Source organism: Festucalex cinctus, chromosome 16 (genome assembly GCF_051991245.1).
Source record: "Festucalex cinctus isolate MCC-2025b chromosome 16, RoL_Fcin_1.0, whole genome shotgun sequence".
NCBI classification, from domain to species: Eukaryota; Metazoa; Chordata; class Actinopteri; order Syngnathiformes; family Syngnathidae; genus Festucalex; species Festucalex cinctus.
Genome location: NC_135426.1, coordinates 18,261,271 through 18,280,000, shown reverse-complemented (window position 1 = coordinate 18,280,000; position 18,730 = coordinate 18,261,271). Strand labels below are relative to the sequence as shown.

General features: G+C 41.0%; 3 protein-coding genes and 1 long non-coding RNA gene across 10 annotated transcripts in view; 2 read left to right on the top strand and 2 right to left on the bottom strand.

The window, feature by feature from the left end:
* Positions 1 to 2,682, bottom strand: part of il15ra (interleukin 15 receptor subunit alpha) — a 20,692-nt gene extending 18,010 nt beyond the window's left edge. For 2 of the 4 annotated variants that reach the window (XM_077498785.1, XM_077498786.1), the window contains exon 1: positions 823 to 2,682. In XM_077498785.1, the coding sequence (XP_077354911.1) occupies positions 823 to 961 (139 nt within the window). In that variant the 5' untranslated portion in view covers positions 962 to 2,682. The other 2 variants (XM_077498787.1, XM_077498788.1) reach the window with 1 other exon arrangement.
* Positions 1,615 to 7,088, top strand: rbm17 (RNA binding motif protein 17). Of its 2 annotated transcripts, none has more exons than XM_077498772.1 (13): positions 1,615 to 1,746; positions 2,063 to 2,194; positions 2,289 to 2,405; positions 2,468 to 2,634; positions 2,721 to 2,833; positions 2,951 to 3,001; positions 3,942 to 4,080; positions 4,158 to 4,309; positions 4,978 to 5,022; positions 5,352 to 5,425; positions 5,502 to 5,600; positions 5,666 to 5,738; positions 6,443 to 7,088. In XM_077498772.1, exons 2-13 carry the CDS (start codon positions 2,072 to 2,074, stop codon positions 6,538 to 6,540), a joined length of 1,251 nt encoding a protein of 416 aa, XP_077354898.1. In that variant the 5' UTR covers positions 1,615 to 1,746; positions 2,063 to 2,071; the 3' UTR covers positions 6,541 to 7,088. The 2 variants fall into 2 exon arrangements, with proteins under 2 accessions (XP_077354898.1, XP_077354897.1); XM_077498771.1 differs by having other exon boundaries at positions 1,627 to 1,761.
* LOC144003038 (uncharacterized) lies at positions 4,183 to 14,095 on the bottom strand. The gene is made up of 7 exons (XR_013278873.1): positions 13,948 to 14,095; positions 13,748 to 13,855; positions 6,995 to 7,047; positions 6,709 to 6,887; positions 6,405 to 6,497; positions 5,109 to 5,147; positions 4,183 to 5,029 (listed from the first exon to the last, which is right to left on the bottom strand). It is a non-coding gene; the product is annotated as an uncharacterized LOC144003038 (long non-coding RNA).
* On the top strand, positions 8,131 to 18,730 carry pfkfb3 (6-phosphofructo-2-kinase/fructose-2,6-biphosphatase 3). 3 transcript variants are annotated; one of them, XM_077498764.1, is made up of 16 exons: positions 8,131 to 8,451; positions 10,078 to 10,206; positions 11,195 to 11,291; positions 11,365 to 11,431; positions 11,506 to 11,580; positions 11,651 to 11,707; positions 11,788 to 11,912; positions 12,020 to 12,227; positions 12,305 to 12,451; positions 12,532 to 12,636; positions 13,742 to 13,871; positions 13,934 to 14,061; positions 14,135 to 14,323; positions 14,509 to 14,531; positions 16,680 to 16,730; positions 17,687 to 18,730. In XM_077498764.1, exons 1-16 carry the CDS (start codon positions 8,373 to 8,375, stop codon positions 17,691 to 17,693), a joined length of 1,617 nt encoding a protein of 538 aa, XP_077354890.1. In that variant the 5' UTR covers positions 8,131 to 8,372; the 3' UTR covers positions 17,694 to 18,730. The 3 variants fall into 3 exon arrangements, with proteins under 3 accessions (XP_077354890.1, XP_077354892.1, XP_077354893.1); XM_077498766.1 differs by lacking the exon at positions 16,680 to 16,730 and having other exon boundaries at positions 8,132 to 8,451; XM_077498767.1 differs by lacking the exons at positions 14,509 to 14,531; positions 16,680 to 16,730 and having other exon boundaries at positions 8,132 to 8,451.

The window sequence follows — 18,730 nt, the reverse complement described above, 5'->3', positions numbered from 1 at the left end:
TCAGACAAACAAACATACACTCACAATCACACCGAGGCACAATTTAGATTAATAGGCTCAATCAACCTACCATGCATGTTTTTTTGGAACGTGGGATTTAAACCGGAGCACCCGGGGAAAAACCACACAGGCACAGGGAGAACATGCAAACTCCACACACCCTCTATTTAGCCAGTCAAAATTTTGACACGATTTTCACTTTTACTACAAATGAATATAAACTCCAAATGTCGATTATCGGCCTCCTCAACTAATCTGTCTCTGGATAAAAATAAGTTTTTAAAAAAACATCTCAGTGTATCGCTGATTTTTGCTGTTGTTGGTCTTTTTATATTTCATCACTACCAAAAGCCGTACTGAATAACAATGATAAAAAAAATATTTTCACATTTGTGCTTAGTTTTAAGGAGTTGATTCGCTACTTCGACATTATTTTTTTACACCATTATTACGACTATTTTTTAAAAGCACGTGTGGTCTACTTGAGTACCAAGTGAGTAGCCTACTTTTTCCACACGTTTGTTATTGGGCTACAGTGCGTTTGGACCGCAACAAACTATGAATGGGTAGTAGCCTAACAAATAAAATACGTACAAATTAATTTTTAAAAAACAAACGATAAAAATATATAAGTGGGAGCTTAGCTAATTTTTGGTGCTTACCGCCGTCCGAGCAACGTACCGCGCCCAGCATACACGCCATGACGCAAAGTACCAAAGGTGAGCCCAGAGCCATCTGATATCTCCAGTTCGACAGGAAATCACAAACGAGTTTGGCTTCCAATAAGCAACCATCCTTCTATTAACTTTCACTTTTACTCACCCACGATAGAGCAGATCCTCCTAATGCTGCATTCGTGGAAGGTGGGAAGTTGGAAATATCCGACTTGGATTCTCCCAGTTCCGAGTGTTGCATATGTAGTGTTGGCGGCAAATGTAAACAACAAAGATGGCTGCTGCATGCGATAAATTGTTTGTCGTTGTGGTTAACGCAGCCATTCCAGATCATGTTTTGTCATTCATGGTCTGTCTCCAGTCCAGTCTCCATGGGGCTCACCATTGTCAAGTGACGTCAGATTTAAGCCGGTCAGTGACAGCCCCCCCCCCCGACTTCGCAACTCTGAAGTTTTTCCTAGGATAAGAATAGCGTTAACCAGATAGTCATCAATAACATCTGTTTGAAAGCACTATATAAATGAAGATGACTTGACTTTCAAAACAACACCAAAAGATACATTTTCTTGAGAAAATTATCTGAATTGGAAAAACTTTCGGTTGAAGCCAATCATGTACATCGATCCACGGTGTCTGTCACCACTTACAATTAATTAAAATAAAAAAAAAAACAGATGTACAGTCGTTTCTACTTCATAACAAAAAAAAAATACATTTACTTGTTTCAATACCAAATCGCTGTTGCACAAAGTCATTGCATGGATAAACCCCATTCATAACTTTAGTTTACTCGCAACTCGGACTTATGAGTTCCCGTGCTCACTTCCTGGTATGAAGTCGGAAAATTCTAAATTCCCACTGTCCACAAATGCAGCATAATACGTCGTGAGTCAATTGGAGTCATCCGGGCGCGAGGTGGCGCGACAAGTAGAAAAAGCAAAAACAACACACATTAAAAAGGAAAAAAAAACGTCACGACTGTCGCGCTTGGGTTTTACTTCCGTTCTGCTCGAACATGGCTTTTTGTTCAATGTGCAGCTAAAATAAACAATTTCATCGAATTCAAATCAGCGTAAGTCTAAAACTGGTAGGTTTAACATTAATTATGAACTGTATTTTGATACTATATCAGCTGCATGGCAATGAATGGTCACTGTAGTATGCTATGTTTAGCTAACGTTAGCTGTTAGCTCATTTCTCGTGGCCTTTTAGATTTCAAATTACTTAAATAGTGTGGCAACAAAAGAAGAGTCATCTGGTAATCCGCTTTATTATAACCCTGACCGTTAGTTAGTGTCAACCACTTGTGAAATATGCATAGGCTCTGCTTTGAGAAAATTGTGTCCAAATACTGAAATAGAGCTTTTTTTTTTTTTTTTTTTTTTCAGGTTACAGCAATGTCGCTGTACGATGACCTCGGCGTGGGTGCAAGTGACACCAAGACTGAAGGATGGTCCAAAAACTTTAAGCTGCTGCAGTCCCAGCTTAAAGTGAAGAAGGCAGCTCTGACCCAAGCCAAGGTACGAATAAGCACATCTGTTGGTGTAGTCTAAACTAAAGCTCAGGTACCTCTGCTGTTTATGACTGCGTTGCTAAATATGTTCTTGTGTGCAGACCCATCGGACGAAGCAGACTACCGTTTTGGCTCCTGTCATCGATCTAAAGCGAGGAGGTCCCAGCGAAGACAGACAAATCCCAGACACGCCTCCACATGTTGCTGCTGGACTCAAGGTCTACGTCACATTTTATTCAAGTGGTGAGCATCCCCATTGAACCTACAATAACCATCACAGGAGGCCACACCCATCGGCTTCTCCTCCGGAGATGTGCTGATCCCACTCGCCGACGAGTACGACCCCATGTTTCCCAACGATTACGAGAAGGTGATGAAGCGGCACAGGGAGGATAGACAGCGGCAGAGGGAGCAGGAGCGCCAGAAGGAGATTGAGGACAGAGAAAAGTACACCGAATCATATCTAGTGATAATACAAAATGTATCCACAAGTTTTTTTCACTTCACACCTATTTCAACCCTTTTCACATCAGGAAAAGGAAAGACAGACATGAAGGAGGAGCCCCAAGCGGCTTTTCGAGATTCCCAACAGCAGAGGAGGATTCTGACGAGGAAGAAGATTATGAGAAGGAGCGACGAAAACGAAGTGAGCATTTTTGTGGCTTGTCTTCTATCATGTATACAACTAAAACAAATCATTCACTAAACTGCGTATTTGTGTGGAAATTGAGTAGAATTCATTTTTGTGTGTCCGTTTCCTCAGGCATGGGTGGTGCTGCCATTGCTCCGCCTTCATCACTCGTGGACAGAGATGGTGAGTATGAATATGAGTCAGGTTCATCATTCAGGATTCTCTCACATTCAACTTCTGAAAGACTTTCAGTGCACACCTGATACGTGCATTTCAGATGTTTGTGTATGAGAATGTCTCAGTCGTGTATTTAAGTGAAAAAATTGAGTAGCTCTTACACAAAGATTATTAATATTTTTTAGTTGTTTAAATTGATACATTTGCACCATTTAAAATTTAAAATAACTAATCAATTTAATTTCACCCAAAAGGACTTGCATAGTGTTTCATTTTTTATTTGTTTTTTTACTTTTAAACATTTTCTTGTTTTGTACCAAAACATAAATGATCGTCCAACTGCACAGTGCACATGCTGCACTCCAACTTCAAGTTTTTGCCAACATAAATCAATATTATAAATTCTGTTTTTCCCAAAAGGAACTTACATAATTAGTGTTTCTATGGTTTAATTGGTCCTAATATTTTTAAACGTGGAAACATTTTCTTACGTACCAAAAAAAAAAGAAAAAAGAAGTTTTTTTTCAATTATTGCCAACATAATTGTGATTATTTTTCCCATAATCAAGTAGCCCTAGTTTGAATTAAAAATTGCAACGGCTCCCTGAATATTTGTGGCTCTGCATTTTTTTTAAAGTGAGAACAAAGCCCCATTTTTTTTGTGCAAAAATATTGGAGGTTTACCAGCTTTTTAAAAAAAAAAAAATTTACATTTCGATAACCAATTTTTTGCACATTTTCATTATTCCCAAGTTATGATAGTGGAGTTCCACTGTATAGTTTGAAGTTCATATCACATCACCATTCACCACTAGATTGCAGACATGGCTGATGCTATCTCTACATTAGGAGACTTTGGCAAGATTTAGAAAAGATTCTTGGAAGACTAGCATCTCACTCTAGGTCACATCATTTAAGTTTCCCATCCCTGATTTTCCTGAACAAGGCTCATCGCCATACCCATACGAGGATGAAGGTCGTCCTACCAGAGGCTCAAAGGCCGCCATCCCCCCGCCCATGTACGAGGACACGGATCGGCCGCGTTCCCCGCCCGGACCATCCAGTTCCTTCCTGGCTAACATGGGGTGAGTCAGACGCATTAACTTGCTGAATTTCGAAGCGAGCGTTCGCCCACCTTAAGCGAGTGTACCTGTTCCTGCAGGGGCACGGTGGCACACAAAATCATGCAGAAGTACGGCTTCAAGGAGGGTCAGGGCCTGGGCAAGCACGAGCAGGGGCTCAGCACCGCGCTGTCTGTGGAGAAGACGAGCAAACGAGGAGGCAAGATTATCATCGGGGACCTGGCGGAAAAACGTAAGGCAATCCCAGAAGGATTTTCATGCTGTTGAGATTAGGGATGGGTACCGAAGACGGTACTTTTTGTGGTATGCAGCGATTCGGTACTTCCGAGCACCGATTCACGTAAAATCAAACGGTGCCGTGTTTCCGTTCTGAAGCACTTCTATCAAAGTTGTGACTGTGCGGGAGTGGAAGAGTGAACGATTTTCCATGGCACACTTGAACGCAACATTATACGTGCACCAGCGTACTGATGTCACCCACTCGCGCAGGACTTCGCTCGCTAAAATACGTTTCCGGGTTTTGGAAACGAGCGAGATTTTTGCGGCACCAAGCCAAAGAAATAGTTTTTGAATTATGACGGGTGCACGCTGACAATGTCCACGGTTCCCTGCAAGCAGCGCACGCCTGAAAGGGAGGTGTCGGCGTCCTCGCCCGCGCACGTCTTCCAAATGGAATCATGCTGGAATGTGCACGGCCGCAGCATCATTAAGGTTGATAGACATTGTAATTCAAATATACTACTGGCCACTATATGTAAAATAGCAAAAGATTGTGGCCAAAATGTAGCAAGCATTACAGACCACGTCGGGTACATTCAAATGATTCATTTGAACCCAATTATTCTCTTTGTTCATGTCACGTCTTCTTTCATCTGCTTTATGGTGTGTCGTCTTGAGTAGCAGGGGCCCCGCTGACAGTTGGTCCTGAGACTTCCGGAGGAGCAGGTTAGACCTATATAACAGACACATGCATAATAAATTAATACAATAAATACAATTGCCTACACAATTTTTGTAGTCAAGTCACTGACCCCCATATGCACTCACTGTTGCTTTTGTGTGACGTTTTCCTTTAGAGAGAGAGGGGGGAAAAAAAAAAAAGTATTACAACACATGAAGAATAAAAATTGATATCGCACGCAGTCCATAGAAATTTCTCCTGATTAAATTATAGTTGTACACTAACAATACAGTTTGATACAATACATTTTTTTTTTGTCATAAACCTTTTGGTTGCACCATGGAGTTGTTGCTAAATGTTTTCTCCACTCTAGCGGATTCCAAGAAATCTGACGCTAACCCGCTCACAGAGATCCTCAAGACCCCCACCAAAGTGGTCCTGCTGAGGGTACGTTTGTCACGAAATTTCACGGCAAAGCATCGAGGACGACCCATTTGATGATCCTTTCGGCCCCTGCGTTCAGAACATGGTGGGCCGAGGAGAGGTGGATGAGGACTTGGAGGGGGAGACCAAAGAAGAGTGCGAGAAATACGGCAAAGTGATTAAATGCGTCATCTTCGAGGTGAGCGTCGAAAGGGTCGAATCGGACTCAATGCAGTCTCTTGTTAACGTGCTCTTCTTCTACAGATTGCCGAAGTACCCGATGACGAAGCTGTCCGAATATTTCTGGAGTTTGAAAGAGTGGAGTCGGCCATCAAAGGTTCAGACCCCATTGAGCCTTTTCGAATACAGATCATATTCATTTGATTATCGAATTGCATAACTTTCCGACTACCATTGCGTAACTGCTCTAACTATCGTGGAGTGAAGGTTGTTGCTTTGTAATTGGGTTGGCCCAGATCAGAAACGAGGTGAGACTGGGTTCCCTGTGGTGTTATATCAGATGTGGCCCAGCAACCCAGTCCATTCTCCCAGTGGGACCGCGCAGAATCGGGCTTACATCACAATGTTGGAGAAGCAGGGCAGGCAAAAAAAAAAAAAGTATTACTTGTGACTTTAGAGCAGTTGAGGTAGCTAATAGAATTAGAAAGAAACTGCAGCTTTTTGAATCTTGTCAGAGTATTTCAATGTAGACTCAACATGTAGTGGTATGCAGGCACCCTCTAGTGGTAGAAAGTAGAACTGCCTAAGCACAGTTGAGTTCAATTATGGTGTAGAGCATTTTTTTGTAATATATAAATGACAACCACTGAATTTCTGCAATTGAACTAACTCACTATATGTTGCTAGCATAGATAGATGACAAAACGTTCATTATTTTTCATCAATAAATGATTATTTTCAGACCTGGCAAGTGAAATTGGCCAATTTCCTCACAGCGAATTGTTGGCAAACGGCTGGTTTCAAGCTTTATATGTTGATTTACCTTGACACGGTTTGACTGTTGCCTTCTGTTTCCCGCAGCTGTGGTGGATCTGAACGGACGTTATTTCGGCGGCCGGGTCGTCAAGGCCTGCTTCTACGATCAAGACAAATTTCGGGTTTTTAACCTGGGCGAGTAGTCTTCTCCTGTCATGTACATACACCCCTTTCCTGTTTTCCTTGTTTTTATATGAATTATGTGTAGGTTTTTGTTGTAGTGTGGAGATGATGCCCTTTCCTCTCAAGAATAATAATTTTTTTTTTGGTCTTGCTCCCCTTGAGGAGTACACGCTTTCCAATAAACCTACTTTTCTCTGCTGTAGTTTTGTCCCACAGTAGCATCTCCAAGGGGCAGAGCATTTTAACTTCACTCCCCAAGTCCGTTATGGAACTCAGCCTCATTCAGAACTTATGTAAGTGCTCCAATGGGGGCCTCTGGGGGCTTTGTGTGGCAAGACGTCAGACAGAAGGAATCCCTCCAGAGTACCTTTAATTCAGAAACAAATTGGATGGAGAAATGAGAAGTATCCCGTTCGGGACGTTTCAATTTAAGTCATTTGCAAATTCAAGGTAAAAAACAAAAACATCACAAACCTGACTGAGAACTTTACCAACACTTTTCTGTGGCGTACATCTGAGCTGCTCTTCTGAAAAGACAAACATGCCAAATAAATGAGTCACAATCATCCACTTGGCTCACTCGATTCTGTAAACATAACAAAAAGAACATCACTGAAAGCACATCACAGGTTTGTTTTGAACTGCCGTGTCATAACGTGTGTGTGTGTGTGTGTGTGTGTGTGTGTGTGTGTGGTGGCCCATGGCTGTTTTGCGATTGGCTGCCAACCTGAGACGGGGTGAAGAGAAGTCATGATGCATGTCTTAAACTAAGGTTACTGTTTGCTTACTGGGTGCGTGGTGGCCTACATACTGTACAGTATATGCTATCCGGAAATTATTCCATCCATATTTGTCATTAAAAAATGAGCTAATGACCCTTGTGTTACCTTTGTTGCCTATGTATCTTATCCCTTCTGAATTCTGTTTTGGTGTAACTACCAATTATTGCTTTCGTGACCTAGAAAGGTCATTCAAAAATACATTTTCATTTCCCTATTTCATTGATTAACTGAGGATCAGCAACTCATATTTTGACTAAATGCAATGTAGCAACGTCTAAAAAGATAACATACACAAACATTACAATAGATTTTAGCTCCCAGTGAACCTCTTCCTGAGTTCATATGTTCTTAATTTGTATGAATAAAAACATGTTTACACCAGGAGAGATTTTGTTTCCGCAGGCTTGTACAGAACTGGTATTTTTGTAACTATATCCACAATGAGTAATTGGTACAAGCCTGAGCAGTAGACAAGTGACAATCTGCAAGTCGAGAACCCTAAGGTGGGGAGAAATAGCTAAAAATAGAGAAGGGCGTGATTACGTCACATGCGCTCGTGAACGTTCTTAATATTGTTTTAAAATGAGCAACTTCATTATTCATGACTCACAAACGCATTCCCAAATAGAGAATTATCTCTAAATATTCCAACTTTACTCAAATAATTATGTTTTACTTTTACATTACGTAGCCGACTGTTGCGACTTGCCCCCGTCATACTAAATAAAATATTTGTGCCCCACTCGTGTTCTAGTAGTAGTGATTACCGGTGACCACCAGGTGGTGCTACTAGAGTCCTCCCCTCATGACGTAGAGGCGAGGTGTCGTCATCCCAGTCACGTTGCCTCTCATGCCAGGCGGCGTTAAATAGCGGATGTGCGCCGCAGACCGGCAGATTAGCTCTACTCAACGCTCAACCGGCCTCAATCATTGTTAGCGGATCATTTTTTTCTTGCTCAGGCAAAAAAAAAAAGAAGAAGAAAATCGTTTTATTTATTTATTATTTTTTTGGTGCGTTTGAATCGCGGTGCTTCAACTGATCGTGTGCGACTTTCCCAAGTCTTCAAGGAATGCCCAGAGAGCTGACCCAGAACAGGATCCAAAAGATCTGGGTTCCTACCAAGGATGATAAGCCGGCACCCCGTAGAGGTAAAAAACAAAACAAACAAACGCCATGATTGAAATCATACACATTTTAGAATGAGTACAGTACTGTATTTTGTGTTATGACCTCTGTGGTGTAACTGTGCTTTGAAGCTGCATTGGCGACGACACCGCCCCCGTTGCTTTGAACTGTTTTTATTTTCTCTTTATACATTACGTCACGCTCCTGTCTACTAACGGCGAGTGTGGTTTGGTTGCAAGCCCGGTAGCTGAGTGCACTTGTCCTACAACTGCATGCGCGGCGCGCCTCGACCGCTGCGTGACTAGACCCAGGTCGCCATGGTAACTGCATTGCCTCAACCGGGTGGGGGATGCTGCAAAAAAAAAAAAAAAAAGAACGTCCTTTTATTGGTCGGTGGGCAACGCGTGTATATGGCGCGACACTGATCAGGGAAAAGGTAGTTTTACGATTGGTTTTGAAATACGATTGTAGTTGTCAGAATTATTATTATTTTTTTTTATTTTAACATCCTCCGATGCTAAAAGCGTGTCTTCGCAATTTGGCTACTAACAGAGAAGCCTATACAGGACTTAAAAAAAAAAAAAAAAAAAAGTAGAGTCAGTGTTGCCTATATTTGGCGATTCTGCAAGGCTTCTATAGTGACTATTTTTCCAAAAAGTGACTCACAAGTTTAATTCCGATGACAAGCACGGGATCATTTCCACAAAGGTTTTTTTTTTCTTTTTTCTTTTTTTTTTCTTTTTTTTTTTTTACATGTTGACTCAAGGTATGTGGTTCCAAGCCACTCTTTTTCTCACCTTGCCTCACCAGTGCAACTCGACATGAGAAAAGGGGGAATGAAGTATATTATGGTGTTTAAATTGGCGAATATTTCAAATTTGGAACGATAGTATCAGGAGATTTCTGCATTCTACATTTCTGCAGAATTTTCAATTTCAATTTTGGTGGATATTATCTCAAAAAAGTAAACATTTTCAGATTTCTCGATTGGTGATTCCTACTTCACATTCTGCAAGAAAACAAATTATTTAGTTTTGTAAAAAAAAAAAAAAAAAAAAAAAAAAAAATCCCCCATAAGAGGTTTTGAATTTTGGCCATTGCTCAAGCAAGAGAAAAGAAAGAACTTGTGTTGAATAATAACATTGTTATTTCTCTTTTCTATAATATGCCAAGGGGTTCAAATGGATTTAAACCAGAAGTCAGATTTTAAATGCTATATCCCCCAACCATATAATACATATAAGATATTTTATACACAAAGTTACACAGGTATAGGCGGCGTCATGTAAAAGGTGAGACAAAGCCACTGGTGGTGTCTGACCGGGCTTAATCTCTTTTTTTTTCCCGGTCATGTGGTTTGACTGTTATGGACACAAGATTAGTGAGTTGGCACTGCTGATGTTTATTGCAGTGCGGTGCGGTGACAGGAGCACTTAAGTTGATTTTATGTGACATCAAGAAATGCTGAGTAAGGCTGAGCTGCAGAATATGTTAACAGAACAGAGGAGACTGCGCTGACATATTGGTTGTTGGGCAAGTGGAAACAGTTCATGCCCGGGTGCCGTGCAGAAAAGTGGGTCATCGGTGTAATGTAAATCCGATGCTCAGTTCAATGTCGTTGCATTTAAATCAGATTGTTTTCCCTACAGCGGGCGGCGCCCCCCACATCGCCAACCCCCCCACCGTCATCGTGATGGTGGGCCTGCCGGCTCGGGGCAAGACGTACATGTCCAGGAAACTCACACGCTACCTCAACTGGATCGGCATGCCCACCAAAGGTATGAGCGACACCGACGGATTAAAATGAGTGTCTTCTTACCAAGTTTATTTTAGTTAACTAAAACTAATGAAAAAAACAAACAAACTAAAATTCAAAAAATAATTGCGTTAACAAAATAAAATAAAAACGAAAATGCTTTTTCAAAAACGAAAACAAACTGAAACTAGACTAAGTGCAATTTCTGAGAAATTGTGTGGGAATGCTGAAAGTTGAATGCTAATAGCTGAATGCTAAGAATGATTATGAAGTAAATTGAGAGATAAATTATGAAATTATAACCTCCTGGTTACTGGACAATGCGATTTACCAACTGTGCTACCAAGCAGAATCAGACAACTGTGTGGGCGTGGAAAGTGATACTTAGAAAAAGTTCAATGTCTCTCCCATTGAAAATGAATGGGGAAAAAGTTGATATTGATTGTTAAATTGTACAAATAAAAGTAATGTAGAATTAAAATGATATATACCCCGAGAGGCGTGAATTCTTTAATCTAGTTGAAATTTGAAAAATGTAAATTGGAAGTATTATATGGAAGTTGTTACACGGCAAAAAAAAGTGTGGAGAAGAAAAATCCAAAAGTAAATAAAACTAACTATAATTATAGCAAAAATGTCATTCGTTTTAGTCTTTGGTAATTAATTTAATACATGAACCTTTGGGGATGATTTTAAATGCGATTTTAAGTACATTTATTTTTATATTAACTGGAATAAGGAAAGTGTCGCACAGAAGTGATGTCATCTAGCAGCAGCCAATAGAAAAACACCTTCAGAAGATGTTGCTCCAATGGGGCTTTTATAAATACTGCACACAAGTCAAGTCATGTCAAGTCATGTCAAGTCGAACCACCCTGAAAACTAATTAAAACTAACTGAATTAACTAAATTTGAAAAGCAAAACTCAAAACGAAATCAAAACGAACCAAAATGAAAATTTCCCAAAATATAATAACCCTGCTTCTCATGTTTGTGTTTGCTGCCTGCAGTCTTCAACGTGGGGGAGTACCGCAGGGAGGCGGTCAAAAACTACAGCTCTTATGATTTCTTTAAGTCTGACAACGAGTGTGCCGTCAAAATCAGGGAGTAAGTGGTAAAAAATACAACATAGAGGGTTAATGACTAACAAAAACAACTAACAACCGTTTTTGTCCTTCAGACAATGTGCCTTAGCAGCCTTGAGGGACGTCAAGTCCTACTTGCAAGACGAGGGAGGCCAAGTAGCGGTAAGTTTCCCATCATGCATCAGCGGTTCCACGCAAACGAGAACCAAAACTGAAAGGCGGCGTGTCTACGGCAGGTTTTCGACGCGACGAACACGACGAGGGCCAGGCGAGGGCTCATCCTCCAGTTTGGCGGCGAGAATGGCTTCAGGGTATGTGGTCGCTATGGCAACCGCATCGCTCGTGGGTCTGGCGTCCACATTTGCTCTTTTTCTCTTCCAGACCTTCTTCATCGAGTCCGTCTGTGACGACCCGAGCGTCATTGCATCAAATATCATGGTGAGTCACAAACCTCACATGCAACTGATCATAGTGGCAAAAAAATAAATAAAAAAATAAAAATTGTGAACTTCTTCCAGGAAGTGAAGGTTTCCTGTCCAGATTACAAAGACTGCAACAAGACGGATGCCATGTTGGATTTCCAAAGGCGGATCGAATGTTACAAAGCCAGCTATCAGCCTCTGGACCCTGATCAGCACGACAGGCAAGAATCGGGACATCCATCATCAACACGACATTCTTTGGCTCCTATTTATTTCCCAAACAATATAAAAAAAAATGTCACTGTTCATCCGTTTTTTCTCCCTGCAGGGACCTCTCCTTCATCAAGGTGATCGACGTGGGCCGCCGCTTCCTGGTCAACCGCATCCAGGATCACACCCAGAGCAAGATCGTCTACTACCTGATGAACATCCACGTCCAGCCGCGCACCATCTACCTGTGTCGGCACGGGGAGAGCACAGACAACCTGGAGGGGCGGCTGGGGGGCGACGCCGGCCTCTCGCCGAGGGGCAGACAGGTAACGGGGCGGGTCCGAAGATCGGGTGCCGCGTTGGTAGAAATCAGGCAGTGAGTTTTGCGCGCTCTCCATTGTAGTTTTCCACCGCCTTGGCTGGATTCGTAAGGGAGCAGCAGCTGAAGGATCTGAAGGTGTGGACCAGCCAGTTGTGCTGCAGCATCCAGACCGCCGAGCACCTGGGGGTCCCGTACGAGCAGTGGAAGGCCCTCAATGAAATCGACGCAGTAGGTGTCACTCTCTGGATATTTTTTTCCCTCCCTGCCCTGCCCAAATATTCCGCTTTGAACTTGTTTTGTTGTTTTAGGGAGTGTGTGAGGAGATGACGTACGATGAGATTAAGGAGAAATTCCCTGAGGAGTTTGCTTTGAGGGATGAAGATAAATATTACTACCGTTACCCTGCTGGAGAGGTACGCCTCCACATAACCATACAGTCTAACATTTGGCTCAAAAATAACCCAAAATGGGTCCAGAATGGAACAAACCGACATTTTAATTAACCCAAAAAGTTGGCTCAAGTCAAGTCAAGTCAAGTCATCTTTATTTATATAGCGCTTTCAAACAGCCTTAGCTGTCACAAAGCGCTTTATAGAAACACAACAAAACTCAAATGAATAACGCACAAAACAACCCAAAAACATTTGTGGGTTATTCCTTTAATTGTAAATTGGGTCATATGAAATTAATAAACCAAAAAAGCAACTCAATTTTTGGGGGTCGCTTTGTGGGTTATTAATTTGACCTAGCTTTTTGGGCTAATTAAATAACCCAATTGAATTAGGTTTAAAAAAAAAAAAAGTTCCGACCCAACTTTTTGAGCTGTTTAACCCAAAAAGTTGGTTCTACTAAAATCAGTAACCCACAAAGTGACAAGTTTTTTGTGGTTGGTTGTGGGTTATTTATTCCAACCAACTTTTTGGGTTAATTGAATAACCCAAATGAACGGGGTCAAAAATTATCCCAACCAGCTTGAACTTAAAAATTAATAACCCACAAAACAACCCAAAAAACAGTTGTGGTTTATTGCATTAATTGTAAGTTGAGTCATATTAAAATAATAAACCAAGAAGCAACTCAAATGTTGGGTGGTTGCTTTGTGGGTTAGTATTTTAACCGAGCTTTTTGGGTTGATTAAATAACTCCACAAACAACACAATTTTTTAGCGCTGTTTTTGGGTTATTTATTTGACCCAGCTTTTTGTGTTTAGGTGAATAACCCAAAAAGTTGCGTCCAATTAATAACCCACAAAGCTACCCCCAAAAAAGCTTTTTGGTTTATTCATTAACTTTTTTGGGTTAATCGAGTAGAGTAACTGAAAAAGTTGGGTTGGTTCCTTGTTGTCCCAATTTGGATTATTTTTCACCCAACTGTTTTTCGAATGTATACAAACTAATCTACAATAGAAATGCAATAATCTCCCACCTGATCCTAAAAAAGCTAAAACTAAACAAAATCTACACCCACTGCTTGCATAACCCAAGTCGAGATTCATTGAACGTTGTTGTTGTGTAAAGTCCTACCAGGACCTGGTCCAGAGGGTGGAGCCTGTCATCATGGAACTGGAGCGGCAGGAGAACGTGCTGGTCATCTGCCACCAGGCCGTCATGCGCTGCCTCCTGGCCTACTTCCTGGATAAAAGCGCAGGTGGGCACAGCACTTCATCATCATGTATGACATCACCATGAATGTGTTTTTCCATCTTGCAGATGAGATGCCCTACCTGAAGTGTCCCCTTCATACTGTGCTGAAGCTCACCCCTGTGGCCTACGGATGCAAAGTCGAGTCCATCTCTTTGAATGTGGACGCCGTGAACACTCACAGAGACAGACCGGAGGTAAGACCTCATCTCACAAGTGCTTACTGATCGATATTCCTTTACCATTGAACATGATTCTGATGGCGCGCAGGAGGTGAAGAGGTGTCCCGGAAGCTTGATCCGGAGGAACAGCGTGACGCCTCTGACCAGCCCGGGGACAAACATCAAGAAACCTCGCATCGACGACTTGGATGAGGCTCCCATCCAGGAGCTCCCCCATTCGGTGGCTTCGTTGGCACTCTGCAGCCCGTCGCACCTTCCGCTAACACTGGCCGGCCAGGTGGGTCACAACTAACACACACAAAAGAGAGAGAGAGAGAGAAAAAAAAAAAAAAAAAGACTCGGTCACGCGTCTGTGTTTAACATCAAATCAGGTTATAAAGAATGCATGTTTTCTCACTTATTACGCATCCTCTTTTTTTTTTTTTTTCCTGTGCTGCCTTCTCCTGCTCCGCACGTTTGCAGCACTGGCTGGGCAAAGTTTGCCTGTAAGTATTCATATGGCTACTAAGTGTGATGAATTCTGTACACGGAGGTGGAGGACTCATGTTGCACGATTTGACTCGACTCAGACTAAAGTAGACAATTTTAAAAGCTGGCTTAAAACTACAATTCAACTTGATTTTAAACTTGAACCACATGAGTTACAATGGAAAATCCGCATATTGTGTAGCGTAGTGAAATATCACCTCCTTAAGCAAATATCATTAACTCATTCACTCCCAAAGACGTATTTACACGTTTTTAAGTTTTTTTTTTTTCATTAATTAATGAAACAGATGAAGCACACTTTTTTTTTTTTTTTTTTTTTTTTTTTTGTAATAACTACCATCGCTTTAAGCTTCCACTTCAGGTCAGAAACTGCATCAAAGCCTTCATACAAAAACTCTAGCAAGCAAAAACCTAAAAAACGTATAAATAAGTCTTTGGGAGTGAATGAGTTAATGGAGATCTGAAGGTTAAGTCAAGTCAAGTCATCTTTATTTATATAGCTATATTTATATAACACAACAATTGTTAGGGTTGCCAACTTTCTCATCCCGAAATAAGGGACAGGTGCACGGCACGGTGAAATGGTGGTGTGAGCATGATGTGTGAAATCAGTGTGAATTCTGATTAGATTCGAAATGCACAAAGTTTGTACATTCCATTTAATCCTTACTGCAGGTCATCATTATGTAACCTCATACAAAACCTCAATTTACTTTTTCCATGGAGACTTTTCTCTCTTTTCTTTATTACAAGTTTATCAATTCTCTCTTCCTAACTGACCGGACAACACTACATATTATTATTATTATTATTTTCTAGCCACTTACGCAGTATAAGCCGCTACAACAAATGCACGTGACGATGCCTGATGCCTGTGATTGGCTGACAGGTGCCGTGCTTAGTAACATTGCCGTTTTAGCTGATCTAGGACCTGTAGAGTGCGGTTTGCTGTGTTAAGCGCTGATTGCAAAACTTGCCAGCAAGCTAAATTCTCACAGTATTTGTTCATAAATAGTACGAGAATACATCTTGTATTGCTCCCGCTGATACGTTCGCAGCCAACGTAATAAGATCGGCGTTTAGAGTGTAGGCGACATGAAGCTGTGACGAAACCAGGAAGTGCATCTCTCTCTCTGTAGTTGCCTCTCTTATGCTGCATTCGAGGATGGTCGGAAGTCGGAAATATCCGAGTTCAAACCCGGAAGTGCGTCCGGGAACGCCCCCTTGAACTCGGAAATTCCACGCGCGAAGTCGGAAAAACACAAGGACCCCGACTTCACCGGCAGACTACAATGTGACGTCACTCTGAATGGCAAAACACAATTTACTCGAGTATAAAACTAGATAGCTTTCTTCATTCATAAATATTCACCATAACTTCATGTACGTGACAGTATTGCCGCTATATCACTGCATGAAATTATACGGTCAACTACTTAACTATATGGAATGCTTATGAAATAAGATTAAAACAATAAATGAAGCAAAATTGCAAAAAGTTAAGTTATCTGGAGGTCAAATTGAGTTTTGAGGACCAAAATAAAATAAAAAACTATTTCTCACTAGCCGCCGTTTTGGTTGTTTACTTTCACCTCGAACACTTTGAGGTCGGAACTAGGAAGTTTCAACTCGGATATTTCTGACTTTGAAGATGCCGTTTGCTGCATTCCGTGTGAGAATTGAGAATTATTTTACTGGACTTTTGTTTTTTAGGTGTCCCTTAAGTGATATAACAATTTAGCCCAAAAATACGGGGCGTCCTGGATAACACGAGACAGTTGGCAACCCTAACAATTGTATACATTGCTAAAAATGCTAATATATGTTGTTGTGACTTGAGCAAGATGGTATGACTTGACTCAATTCGTAGCGGGTGACTGGCTTGTTTTTGCCGCTATAACTTGACTTGATTGAAACTTGAAGCCTTTGTATACACACCTTGTTGAATTGCTGTATTTCCTACGCTTGCAACGATTCACTGACGTTAATTAATGAAAGTGGACAGCTGCTTCCTGGCAGTGAAAGTTTAGACATCATGTTCTTCTCATGCTCGTCACTGTTGTTACTTCTCAAAGTCAGATGCGCTGACTCATGCTTACTCCCCACTCATCTTGGTATTTGGTTTATTTTGTGTGTTTAAAAAGACGAACCGCCCTCCGCTACCTGGAAGTGGTTTCGCTCTTAGTCTTTCAAAGGTAAACAACTAGCTGTTAGCTTTGCTGTTGATTCATATCAACCCCACCCCCCTCACCCCATATGCTACATTAGCCAAAAGATTATTTCACAGTACCCTAAATGGATTAAAGTATTATTAAGGCACCTACAGGACATGAAAGTGAATTCAGTTCACCCCAAAGTCTCTTTTATGGCCTAGACTTTTCTCCATATGGTGTAGGGGTGCTAAAAAAAAAAAAAAAAAATCGATTCGGCGATATATCGCGATACTACATCGCGCGATTCTCGAATCGATTCAATAATCGGCAGAATCGATTTTTTTTTTTTTTTTTTTTATTTTTTATTTTTTTTTTTTTTTTTTTTTTTTTAGGATTCACACCTCGAGCATGGAAGAATGTTATATGAACGGAACATTAAGCCTTAATATTTTATTTTAATGCTGTTCAAACATGAAACAGATTACAACCTCTATAAGACTGAAATTTCAGATAAATAAATAATACATTTTCATATAAATCTTACACTCTACAAGCTTACTGATTAGTATTTTCTAAATTTGAATGAAAAAAATCGCAACAATCGACTTATAAATTCGTATCGGGATTAATCGGTATCGAATCGAATCGCGACCTGTGAATCGTGATACGAATCGAATCGTCAGGTACTAGGCAATTCACACCCCTAATATGGTGTATCTGCTAGCTAGCGTAATGGACAAATAAACAAAATAAGGAGCCACTCGAGGGCATGCGAGTCTCCTCCATTCACAATTACCTGAGGATTATGAGTGCGTCTGCTGACTCATTCAAAGTTTTGACACCGTCTAAAAATACCAACAGATGATGTAACTTGTAGTTTGTAGGCATTAGGCTGCACGTGACGGTTTTGTGCGTAGACAGCCGTTTGTCTCGTCGCTAAGCGTATACCATATATGGAGCGGGAACTTGAATGGCGCTGTGTTTGTGTGTTTTCACAGAACCTGAGGAGACATTCCTGACGCCCAAAGCGGCAATGACGCGGCATCCGGCGCCCTTTCACTCAATGACTTGACGCAATGAAAGTTCTTCTACAAAAGCCTTTTTCAAATCGAAATGACGACATCATCTTTTTGACCCCCCTCTTACATTTGGTGCAACTTAAATCTTCCAAAAATGAGGGGAGTTATTTTCATTTGTCTTTTTCTATCCAAAGATGTCATTTCAAAGCAAAACTCGTCTTCACTTTCATGCCTTCCTTCAAGATATTTCTACGGGGACTTGTGAATTTGTCAGCAAATTGTGACTCATCAATTCAGTCTCGCTATAGATCACACTGGAGACTTTCATCGTATTTATTTTACACTGGAATGTTTTTTCACATGGGTGTGTCAAGGCGGAGCCAAAGTGTTGAATTATTTTGCACATTTGGATATTTAATTTTTGTGCCAGTGTCTTGAATGTGCTTCAATACAAGCTGCTTCACTTGAACGGAGGGCGTTGGCTCGTACGAGTGCCTGTAGCGCTTGTTTTGCAAGCATGTTGCTTTCTCCGGTTACGTTTTTACACGTAATATCATCACATATTCAGACGAGTAACTCTTCACAGCGTTTATTTAACTTGTCACTCCGAAACACGTTACAGGGTCTCACCACTGTTGGGGAAATTTGCTGTCGTTGTCGGCTGCGCACAAATTGTAAGCACTTCTATTTTTCTGATAACAAAGCGTGCTGTTAATAATATGTCTGTAAATACGAAAGTTGAGATTGGGAGGTTTGAATGAAAATGTGTCATTTTATGTTTTTTGTATGGTGGGACTTAGAGAGCAAGCAGGGTTTGTGTATAGAAAGAAACTGCTTCTCGCATATTTTGTTGGCATGTTAGTACAATATACTTGAAGTGTTTATTTTTTGTTACTGTTTTATTATGTTTCTTATTTATTTTTATGTAGTTTTGGACACACAGAGACGGGCTCTAACGCAGGAAACGACAGTATGTCGTACTTAATTATGCATCTGTTGGACCAATAAAACTACTAAATTACA

Bases quoted from the DNA above. Each gene is read 5' to 3' on its own strand.
- rbm17 (XM_077498772.1), top strand. From the start codon at position 2,072: ATGTCGCTGTACGATGACCTCGGCGTGGGTGCAAGTGACACCAAGACT. The intron at 5,023-5,351 runs GTTAGACCTATA...TCTCCACTCTAG, and splicing joins TGAGACTTCCGGAGGAGCAG to CGGATTCCAAGAAATCTGAC. The intron at 5,739-6,442 runs GTTCAGACCCCA...TGTTTCCCGCAG, and splicing joins AGTGGAGTCGGCCATCAAAG to CTGTGGTGGATCTGAACGGA.
- pfkfb3 (XM_077498764.1), top strand. From the start codon at position 8,373: ATGCCCAGAGAGCTGACCCAGAACAGGATCCAAAAGATCTGGGTTCCT. The intron at 11,581-11,650 runs GTATGTGGTCGC...TTTCTCTTCCAG, and splicing joins GCGGCGAGAATGGCTTCAGG to ACCTTCTTCATCGAGTCCGT. The intron at 12,452-12,531 runs GTAGGTGTCACT...TTGTTGTTTTAG, and splicing joins CCCTCAATGAAATCGACGCA to GGAGTGTGTGAGGAGATGAC.